The 12,106-nt window shown below is 26.2% G+C and overlaps 1 protein-coding gene across 1 annotated transcript; it reads left to right on the top strand.

The window, feature by feature from the left end:
- Window positions 1-2,786: 2,786 nt before the first annotated feature.
- On the top strand, window positions 2,787-9,384 carry LOC110673744 (uncharacterized). The gene is made up of 8 exons (XM_021836929.2): window positions 2,787-3,020; window positions 3,109-3,393; window positions 6,562-6,621; window positions 6,728-6,937; window positions 7,384-7,502; window positions 7,654-7,751; window positions 8,566-8,690; window positions 8,792-9,384. The coding sequence occupies exons 1-8, from the start codon at window positions 2,835-2,837 to the stop codon at window positions 8,918-8,920; spliced, it is 1,212 nt and encodes a 403-aa protein (XP_021692621.2). The 5' UTR covers window positions 2,787-2,834; the 3' UTR covers window positions 8,921-9,384.
- Window positions 9,385-12,106: the final 2,722 nt, after the last annotated feature.

Raw genomic sequence — 12,106 nt, 5'->3', positions numbered from 1 at the left:
TAGGATGTACGGAGTGGTTACCGGGAGGGTGTTACACTCCATCCACCATTTGGTTTCTCCACATGTTCACCATCAACTACTTTAGTTAGTGTGAAGGTGTCATTCTCATCAACATCCCATATAATAACTCCTTTCAATTTGAGGAGGTAATATATCCTATTCTTTTAAAGAAAGGGGGTCTCACCATCGATTGACCTTCTTATGCATTGAGGGTTGCCATTTGATCTTTATTCCAAGATTATTAAATTTTGTAAAATGGAGATTAGCTCTGATACCACTTATTGTTCCTTAAGTAACCTAAGAAGGCAGAATTGGGTTGTAATTAAAATATTTGAAGAAGGAAGCAAAAATAAAAAATTAAGGAGAAGGAAAAAAAGGGAAATTTTGCACATAAGAATTTATAGAGATTCAATTATTTCAAGCCTACATCCTCTTCTCAAAGCTTTCCTTGAGTTTACTCCATTATTCAATCTTTTTAGGTGAAGATTAAACTTCTTACACAATTTTGAGAGCAAAACCTAGCTCTTTTATAATCCCTTTTCACTCAAAGAGCAATAAATACCCTACAACACTCTTGAACAAATTAATATACTCAACAACTTTCATTTCAATCTCAAAACATAAGAAATTGCAACTTAAAATCAAGCTCTCAAATAATTAATTGCAATGGCTCAAGTTCTAGAGAGAGAGTAGAAATGGCTTAAAACACAATAAAATCTCAATCAAAAAGTTTTTGTAACTCTAACTCAGTCATAAATACTCCAAATTTATAGTTTTAGCAAGAAAATGATAATTGAAGTGCATTAAACGTAAAAATAGTTATTCAACCACTTAAAAAAAACATTCTAACATCTTTTAAAAAACTCAAGTTTAGCTGTCGAAATCCTTAACTTCGGTTATCGAAGTCTCTTGTGCCAAAAACTAAGTTTTGAAATGCCAACTTTGACTGCCTAAGCCCCCTACTTCAGCTGTCGAAGTGGCTACAGTCTTGACTCCCCAAAACTTAAAAAAACCATATCTTTTGATTCGTAAATTGGATATTCGATTCATTTGAAAGGTTGAAAAGCTAATTCAATATATTTTTTAACTAAAATACTTTCCAAAAATAATTTTACATTAAAAAAAGTCGAAATTTTATTTAACTTCGTCCTTATCAAGAATTAAGTGAAAACAAAGTTAAGCAATATTTTCTAAGTAACACCAAAACTTGAATCAACACATATAATTAAATGAAATTCACAAGACATAAAAATAAATTAAATTAAATTGTAAGATCCCACAAAGTTTTGCTTATTTTGTTACTTTTTTTCATCCTTGATTTGGAATAATTTGCATTATTGAATTTGGGACCTAAGAACTCAATAACAAATACTTCCAATATAATTAATAGCACACTAATTATTTATTATCATCAAAATATTGATTAAAACATCCAACTTTGACAATATATATAAGGGACTAAATTATTTAATTTTAAAAATACCATAATTAAATTATAAATTTTGCTAAAACTCAAGAATTATATTATAATTTACCTTCAACTTTTCAAATTTAATTTTATCTACATTCAATCTCAAATGTAATTTTATTTCTCAAAATTAAAATATTTAACTTTAATAATAATAAAGATTAAATAAATTAAAAATATAAAATATTTGTGTTAAATTATAATTATATTTAAAATTTCTAATTTAAATTAGAAATTTTAAATATAATTATAATTTAACATAAATATTTGATATTTTTCACAAACTAAATAAGAGTAGTGAATAAAATAAAATATTTATGAATTAGTGGTGTATTATAAATACACGAATACGAAGAATAGACATGATCCTTTAAGTCAACAAGTGGAAGCGCCTACAGACAAACACGTGCTATCCTGTCCATGATTTTTTCCCATCGCTAGCAAGCTTGTTTGTTTTCTTCTCCAGTCTTCAGATATTTAGCTGTGCATTTGCCAAAAAAAAAAAAAAAATCACATTTTTTTTTTATGCTATTAACTCTTATTGAGGCCCTCATAATTTAAAATAAATTTAATATTATTTATCATATTTTTAAATTTTTGATGATATTTAGTATTTTTAAATTTAATAATTTATTTCAATTAAATATTAATTATAAATTTATTCAATTATTAAAATTAATTTTTAATAACTTTTATGTAATAATAAATTAAATAAAAAATAATTCAAAATGATAATCTCACATAATTATAATTAAAATATTAATTTTCAAAAAAATTATTTTATTATATATGTAAATTTATAAATAAAAAATAATATTTTTAACACAATCAATTATTCATATTAATTTTGATGATTAAATAGTTAAATAATTAATTTTTAAAAATTATGATAAAATTAAAATAATAAATAAAATTTTTTATTATTTGAAAGAAAAATTATTATTTAATTTTTTTTATTTTAATGAAATTAAATTTCTTAGTTTTTTAAATTAAAAAATATATTAATTTATTTTATTTTATTTTATTTAATTTAAATTAATTTGTTTTATTAATTATTATATTTAAAAAAATAAAAAATTAACAATATAAAATTAAATAGTTCTAAATTTTAAAAATAGAAGAATTATATAATTTTATTTTTAAATTATGAGGATAAAATAAAATTTATAATCCTTAAAATATTAAAAGTATTAAAACATTTTAATTTATTTTTATAAATAAAAAAATTAAATAATTAATTTTATTAAAATAGACACTAAATAATAATATCCTTTCCCCAAAATATCGTTAACCATTGTAGCGTTATTATTTTCTTTCTATAAATTCATTCCTTCTTGCCCACAGTCACTTCCATCAGGCACACAAAATGATTACTTCTGCTTCTTCTCCTCCTCCTCCAATTCCGACAGCCTCGCTAGTCCAATCACCTTCTCCTTCTTCTTCTCCACGCCGCCGTCTGCTCTGCCGTGGAGCATCGCCACCGACTTCTAATCTCAAATTTGTTTTACACGATGCCTTGGATTCCTTAGGCTTCGACACCAGCTACGCTAGAGTACTTACCTTTTCTTTCTCAGTTCTCTGTATATTATGTGTTTAATTTGAGGAATTTGATGGTTTGATGATAATGATGGTGCATGTAGGAGTCGAGGACGGAATTCTTGACACAGATTCAGAATTTATCGGATATCGAGAGGGAAACTAGCATTAGCATCAATAGATGTGTGGATTTGGGGAAAACAGCGCTTTATATTGCAGCCGAGGATGATTCTCTTGTATCTCACTCTTCGGTCCCACTTCCTGTAGATGATTTCATTCAATTGTTGGATGATCTTTCCATGGGCTACTGCTCAAGCTATAACTCATCATTCAGTTCTTCCCCTGAAATTTTTCTTCATAGTTTAGACTCATATTTGTATGTCAACAAGGTACGCTATTAAGAAATAAGAAATATCCTTCCCTGTGTGTGTGTATATATATATATATATATATATATATATATATATATATATATATATAACTTTAAGTTAGGGCGGTCACGATCTGATTTTGAATCGAAATTAAATCAGAATCGATTATGTGAAAATCGAATTAAAATCAGTTAAAATTAGAATCTATTTTAAATCTGCAGTTTACTTCAGGTTCATAATTTTTTTAAAATTTCAAATCAGATTAAACCATCGATTTAAATATAAAATAATTAAATAAATATGTTATATCACTCTTAATTCATTTATATATATTATTAATTTTTTACACAATTATTCTCTATATTTTCTTTAATTCTTAATATTTTTTTAATTTTTCTCAAATTTTCTAAATAATTATTTTCTTTCCTCGTTTTAATTTTCAATATTCTCTCAATTTTCCTGCTTTATTATTTTTTATACTTACTGAAATTTTTAATATTATCTCAATTACTTTATTATTACTTTAAATCCTCAATAAAATTTTCAATATCCTCTATTTTAATTTTTTTTTCTTTTATAATTTTTAATTATCAATTATTATATAATTTTTTAAAAAAGGCAAGTAATAGAACTAGAAATTTTTATTCTTCTAAATCCTAAAGGGATATATAGACAAAATTAAGTTTATACAATTTTTGTTAATTTCTTTAAAAAAAATTAATTTCACCTCTGATTTTTTAATTAGGGTCAACTCTTTATTTATTAAATTTTTCTTAAAGATAAATTATTTTCTTTCTTTTTTTTTCTTATTTTATTTTGATTGAAAGATTTCTTAGAAAAATTAAAATATTTTTACAAATATAACTTAAATTTTGAATCAATAAAATTTTTCTCTAATTTTTTTTATCTAAGCTACCCTTAAACCATCCCTAAATTGCTTCCAAACCGTCCTCCAAACTGTTTTGAACTATTTTTTTTCGAACTGCCCTTCAAACCGTTTTAAACCGGGGCTCAAACCGAAACCGGCGGTTCAGGAACCGTCTTCCAAATCGTCCTCTGGCGGTTTGGTTCAGGTTCATGATTTTATTGAACCTAAACCGGCGGTTCAGGAATCGTAACCGATGGTTCCTGAACCGTGGTCACTCCTACTTTAAGTTATATATTTTTTAATTTAATATATAAATAAAATAATATTTTAAATTTATTGTTAATTGCTAAATATTTTATTTTTGTTAGTTTTTATGTAAACTAAATTTTTTATCTCTCAATTTGTTTTTAATGAAAATTTCATTATAAAATTATAGCAATGGAATAGAAATATTAATAAAAAATATGAAATAATTTTATATTGGTTAAATTATCCGATCATTTTCATCACTTTTAAATGAATCTTCTAAATATATTAAAGAAATATAATATATTTAAATATTATCTCCATTTAGTAATTTTAGTAATATTCTAAAAAATAATATTAATAATTTGAAAAGCATAAAGCAATGCAAAAGAAATAAAAAATACAAAATTATATGTATGTGATATATAAAATTATATATGGTATATGGAATAAATATATGTTAATATATCGTAACTTATAAAATAATAATAAATACTTATTATAATATTAAGAAAGTAATTATTAAATACCCATACGTGACAATCTATTTAAAATAAAAGAGAAAGAGAAAAGAATTTTAATACTCACTTAGCATATATTTTTAATCCTATGTGGCAATCTCTTTGTAAAGAGTGTCATGTGGCGTCACTATAGAAAAACATGCTATATATATATATATATATATATATATATATATATATATATATATATATATATATATATATATATATATATATATATATATATATATGGATTGGGAAAACTCATTTGTTTAGTTTGTTTTTTTATTTTATTTTTTATTTGAGCTGCATACTTCTAGTTCTTTATATCACTCTTATGTCTTTGAGTTATTATAATTATTATTTATTGAGTTTCAATTCATATATTATTGTCTAATTTAGGCTCTGTTTAGATGGGATGAGAGAAGAGTTATTAACGAAAGGGGAAAGGGGGAAAAGATAAAGATGATTATAATAAAAAAAATTATATATATATATAGGGAAAACTGCAATTTAGTCCTTAGTTTTTTTGTTTTCTTAGTAATTTAGCCCTTGAGGTTTTTTTTTATTAATAATATAATCCCTATATTTTTAAAATGTGGGTCCCATAAATTAAAAAATTTAAATTATTAAAATATGGATTAATTATTTTAAAGTTCTTAAAAATTTTAGTTAAGTACATAATTATCCATATATTTTACAAATTAATCCTTAAATATTATAAATATTTATAATAAGCCTTCGTAATTTTATAAAATTGTATATATGTCATTATTATTTTAATAATTTATAAATAATTATATATATATATATATATATATATATATATTTAATATTTTCATATTTTATATCGTATTGTATTGTTATATATAAAAAAAAAGAAAAAAAAATTAATATGGACATAAATTGTTATTAAAATAAAATTTAAGGGATAAATTGTTTTCAGATTGAAAATAAAATTAAAAGCATTTTGGCATTTTGGCTAAATTTAATGAGGAATTAACAGTAATTCTAACAGTAGAGACTAATTTGTAGATTTATCAAAATATCAAGGACTAAATTACTTGGTTTTAAAACTACAGGGACTAATTTGTATGTTTAACCAAATCTTTGGAGCTAAAATCTCAAGGATTAAATTATTTTTAGATTGAAAATAGAGTTAAGGGCAATTTGATTAACGGTAACTTAACTAAAATTTCAATGGTATGGATTAAGTTGTAGGTTTTGTCAAATCTCCTGGACTAAATTGCTTGGTTTTAAAAGTAAAAAAATTAGATTATAGGTTTTATCAAACATCAAAAATTAAATTATAATTTACTTTATATTTTTTATATTTGAGAAGATGTGAAGTAATTATAAATTTAAGGAGGTAAAAAATAAAATAGTTATACCTCTCGTCTTCTTTTTTTACATAAAAAAATTAGTGTAAGAAAAATTAAATTTTAAGAGGGTAAGAAAGGGTCGCCTTACCTTTACCCTTTATTAATTCACTTCTTACTTACCCTCCTTGTCTTTACTTAGCCTTAGAGCAATAGGACTGTCATTTAGATGAGATAATTCTTTTGTCATCAGGGTTTCCGGAGAACCGATGCTAAGGACCAATTGGAGGCACAGGGTCTCTATCTCCCCTCAGTATGTAATTTATCTCTCACTGTTACCAAGGAAATACACAATGTTATCTTGGGAACTCTTTTTTTTTTTTTTTATATACTTATTTTTATCTTTATGTATTGGGCAGGTTTTGACACATAGATCTGGATCAGCTGTTATGCTTTCACTCATTTACTCAGAAATCCTGAAAATGCTTCGCTTATGGGGTCTAGTGGATTTTGATTGTGAGATATTCTTCCCTTATGATCTTCATGGTCTTCCTAGAGGCTATGATACGCGGAAGAGCAAGGAATCTGAGCAGCCTTTCATAACGACGACACAAACTCTGTTAGAGGAGGTACTTCCATATCTCAAACATATAAACTTGTTCAATGAGAGTCCAAAATTTATTTGATTGGCCTTCTGCTATTGAATATGCTCATTGTATCATAATGCATTAAGTTCTGGCATTCGTGATTAAATAAGTCCAAAATTATGTAGTGAGTGATAATTTTATTTAAACAGTTTGTCTTAAAAGGTTAATTAAAATCTTACCAATATGTGAACCTGTTCTCATGCGGTTGATAGCTAAAAAATCCAAACTCTCACCCTATTACTAAAATGTCGCTCCTAACAATTTGTTTTCCGTGGTTTCTTTATTCACAGAAAAGTATCAACTTTGAGATATGGTTAATTTCTATTTGGGTTCCCATTTTATACTATGTGCATACTTGTGCGTTATGTCAACCATGTTGTGATTTTGGCCTTTATTATTATAATTATTATAGTAGACTTTATTTGCAGACTTTGAGAAATTTGAAGGAGGCTTTCTGGCCATTTCAATATGACAACACAAAAAGTTTATTCTTAAGGGCAGCGCATGCTGCAAATTGTATTGATAAATCAAAAAATCTTGAAGACAGGTACTTACAATATCTTGCACAGCAATTTGTTAAGCATTTCATTCTTCATTTGAATAAAAAGGCTTCTTGTTAAGCTACTTGAAATTGAAGACTTTTGGCTTGGTTTCTGACGAAGTTTACACATTCATTCCAACCATTGTTCCTGTTATAGTGATTGTCAGCTTGCCCCTGCAGAGAGTGCTCAACATAGGCTACTCCATGGTGTTCAGACCAGAAAAAGTTTTGGGGATATGATGCTTGCATTATCTGGTATAAATTTTCTTTCTTTTTACTATTGGTGGCCCCATGAGGCATTGAACAGCATAGCATTTTAGATGGGCTACACTAATGATACTGATGTTAGCTTGCGAAACCAAATGTGTTGTCGCATTTTGTTTTATTTTATGCTGGACTCATGGTGATTGAAAAATTTGAGATTTTGTGTGACTGCATTAGCTGGTTGTGGTTTTACAAATAGAAATATGCCAATGGTTAATGAAATGAGAGAATATTTGACTTTGCCTCTGTCCTTGCAATGGGTGTTCAGTTCCGGTTCCAGTTCTGAGTTTGGTTCTACCTAAGAAGTGGAGCCGGAACCAAACCTTCAGTTCTTTGATTTTTAGGGGCCAGAATTGAGGCAAAACTTTGGCTTTTCTACTATTTTTCTTATGGTGACATTTTGTATTATTACTCCATTCAGATAGCTTTTATTATCTGGTGATAGAAAGAGTAAAAAGACCATTGACATTGTTACTTTTGATAGTTTTCTTGTTTTGGATGATTAAGATGGTACCTCAGTTTGCTAATTGTGAAGGAGCAAATGACCAAACTGCAAATCTTTAATGCTAGGTCCTTTTTTTTTTTTTGGTCCCCACGTGGCCCTCTGGTTTCATCAAATTCCTAGACTTATTGTTTCAGAAGCTGGGGAAGGGGGATTTTGATTGCCAATAACTCTTTTAGAAGAGAGATGCAACTACCAACTGGACTGTAATTTGACCACAATCTGCTTGAACTATAATCAAGTATAGGAGTCTTCTTATTCTTCTATACTTTTACCATCAGCAATTTGTTTCCATCATTGCAGCGTGTGAACGTCTGATACTCCTGGAGTCTGATCCAAAGGAATTGAGAGATTATGGCATTCTTCTATACCATTGTGGATTTTATGAGCAGTCACAGCAATGTCTCAAGATGTATCAAGACACAAAGGTAATGTTCCATACGGCTCGATACTGTAGAACTTTTAAATCGAATATCTAATAAATTTAATGAACTGACTGAGAAAAAAAATTGTTAATGGATTTTTGCAGAGTTTTTCCTTGCAAAAGCAACCATCCAACAAATTTGACAACCTGGAGGAAGATGCTGTGGAGAAATTGATGGTGCGTCTTGACCTCATATTGATGGAGAAAGGCTGGAGCAAGCCTTCGCTTGTTTGAAATTTCATTGGAAATGATTCCAAACCATGCTAGAGTGGCATCTTCAATCTCTTACAGTTGAACTTGGTTCATGAGGTATGGAAGTGCAGTTTCTTGCACTTGATTCTATATCTTCACAAACAATGGAGAATCCTGGAAAAGGTTTTAATTGTTGTTATAATAGCAGCACATGACATAACCTCCAATGCTAGTGTTTCATGTCTCAACAATTGAAGCCTGGTTCTCTGGGAAGTGGGTTGACAAAACAGTCAATTCTGGGAAGCCATTACCTGCTGGATGGAGATATTATCTAGGTTTTTTCTTTGACAGTTATGCAAAAGTCTGGTCACAATGTGGTAGCATCTGACATTTATTTTTTGTCCCAGTAAAATGTAAATTGATGTCTATGTATGACAAGGCTTAGTTTAAACAAGGTAATAATTTATCAATTTTTTATATATAACTAGTCATTTTACCTGTGCAAATTATTTATTATTTTATTTTAATAATATAGTTTAATATTGTTATATTTTATAATTTCAAAATCATACTATCTTGTTAAGTAAATGCAATTTAAATATGACTAAAATTTTAAATATTTATATATCTAAGTTATATTAAATTTTATTCTGTAAATGATTATTATTTTTCTCAAAATATTATTTTATTATAAATTGACAGTATGATATATTACAATATAAAGATCATTCTTTATAAATATTTAAGCGGTATAATATAGATCATTCTTGTTATGAATGTTTATAGAGATTCATTGGAGTTTTAGACGTATCCGTAAAGGGATATCAAAAAGGCATTTCTTAACTACGGGGTGGTGTACGAATCACATGAAACTTATTGCAGGTGATTCTATATGAGGATATGATTGCTATATTTCTTTATATAAGGTTTGTTATCATTATCTAATGCCATTTGATTTACAAATGACATAATTTTTTGGTTACAGATAGTTGCATTTAGATTATACCTATCTAAATAAATTGATATCTTTGCTTGTCTCTATTATGTAATTAATATAAATGCATATTCAATGATAAGATTTATTAGTTTTATATAAAGATAATTGATTTACAATTAACATAATTTTATGGTAACGTATGGTTGCAATTAAATTATCCCTATCTTTTAAATTAATTGATATTTTTAAATAAAATTATTATTATTTTAATTTTTTGTATTATTTAACTGATATAAATACTTATTGGTTTTAGCCTCATTTAAAACTATTTAATTTACAAATAACAAAATTTTATGGTTATAGATTATTACATTTAAATTATCCGTGTATATATATATATATATTAAATGGCTCATCTTTTTAATATTATTAACTATTAATTATACATTTATAATTTTTTACATTAATGTTAATTATTAACACATTTTTTTATAAAAAATAAAATTAAAATTTAAAAATCCACATGTGATACATGTACATTCAAGCATTAAAAATTACAAAGTACTCATATTTTATTTTTGGTGAAATATTTGTGTTGGATTTTTTTTTTATGAAATATTTATTTATTATTATATTAACACATATTTTATTTATATTTGTACATATTAGCAATACCACAATTCGAAAACTTTTGAAATATGTAATAAATATTATTTTTATTCATATTAATTATATCTTATATATAATCTATAGAATAAATTTTATATATATATATATATATATATATATATATAATCATTTTGTCTCTAAATTTGCTTGAATTATTTTTTATTTTATTTTGATAATATAATTTAATATTTTTTTTATTTTATATTTTTAAAATCATACTAAAATTTTATTAATACCAAAATTTTTAATTAATTATGTTAAATGCAATTTAAATTTGTATTAAAATTTTCAACATTGTGTTATTGGCTCCACTGGATGATAAAGAGCAGAAATGAGAATGGATATTCGCATGCGTGATTTGCTTTTATTACCTTATTTCTGGGGCCACTGTGTTCTTTTAATCTAATATTAATAATTATTAAAATAAAATTAATTATTAAATTAAATATTATTTAATACCAATAATTAAATAATTTAATTTATAATTAAAAAAAAAAGTTAAAATGAAAATTCAAAATTAATTAAACTTTATTTAATAAAATTAAATTTACTTTGAAAATAAAATTTCAAATAACTGTGCCCAGTGGTAACTAATTGAGGATATAACTGTCAAAGTTTAGTTGACAATTTTTGGGTCTAACTTTTAAATTGTGAAATTATGTATATATCCTTTTATTTATGTTGTTATTCTTTCCCTTTTTTTTTTTTTCGAAAAATTCTTTCCTTCTTTCTTCATATGTTAGAGTAAAATAATAATTTAATTATTCGTTCACTTTCTTTTTTTTTTTTAAGTGAAAAAATAAATTTATTTTTCTTTTTTTTTTTTACTTATGATAAAGAAAAATAAAAATATACATATATTTTGTAAAATTTTCTTTCCTTTTCATCACTTACCAAACAGTGTTACATTTATCCAAAGTTTTTTTTTTTTAGGCACATTTATCCAAAGTTGTGATAATCTATAAAGTACCAAACCAACACTTGAATTCTGGTTGGATTCTCTATTCCATTCCATTAAAACATCCAACGTCTGCAAGATCAACTTTTTTCTGTCGAACGGGATAGAGCTAATTGTGATTGGGAGGAAGTCAGGCAGCTAAAGCAGATTTTGATTTCCGAAATAAAACGAGAAGAAAGCTACGAGGCTCAGAAATCAAGACAACAATGGTTGCATCTTGGAGATTGTAACACCGGCTACTTCCATGCTAAGGTTCTTCAATGCCGGAGGAGGAATCATATTGCCGGATTACGAGATGCAAATGGCACATGACAATGGGTCAATCTGAAGTTACATCAGTGGCAATCAATTATTTTCAATCCATCTATGCATCAACCAGGCCTTCATCTTTTACGGAAGTAACTCATCATCTTCAGCCTCGCATCACAGACAGAATGAATGCTGATTTAATATGTCTAGTCTCTAGAGATGAAATTAAAAAGTTGCTTTTGCCATTAACCCTAACAAAGCTACAGGGAAAGATGGTCTCACTGCTCTATTCTTTCAAAGACACTGGAACGTGTTGGAAAATGATATATGCATGGCAGTGCATGAATTTTTTTACACCGGGGAAATTGGTCAAAAGTTTTAATTACACTATTATAATCTTAGTTCCCAAAGAAAA

The sequence above is a fragment of the Hevea brasiliensis genome, chromosome 15, assembly GCF_030052815.1.
Source record: "Hevea brasiliensis isolate MT/VB/25A 57/8 chromosome 15, ASM3005281v1, whole genome shotgun sequence".
Lineage (NCBI taxonomy): Eukaryota > Viridiplantae > Streptophyta > Magnoliopsida > Malpighiales > Euphorbiaceae > Hevea > Hevea brasiliensis.
The sequence above is the reverse complement of the archived record's forward strand: the minus strand, read 5'-3'. Positions and strand labels throughout refer to the sequence as shown.

Coding starts and splice junctions, on each gene's coding strand:
- LOC110673744 (XM_021836929.2), top strand. CDS start 2,835: ATGATTACTTCTGCTTCTTCTCCTCCTCCTCCAATTCCGACAGCCTCG. Junction 7,752..8,565: donor TATGATGCTTGCATTATCTG/GTATAAATTTTC, acceptor CCATCATTGCAG/CGTGTGAACGTCTGATACTC. Junction 8,691..8,791: donor AGATGTATCAAGACACAAAG/GTAATGTTCCAT, acceptor GGATTTTTGCAG/AGTTTTTCCTTGCAAAAGCA.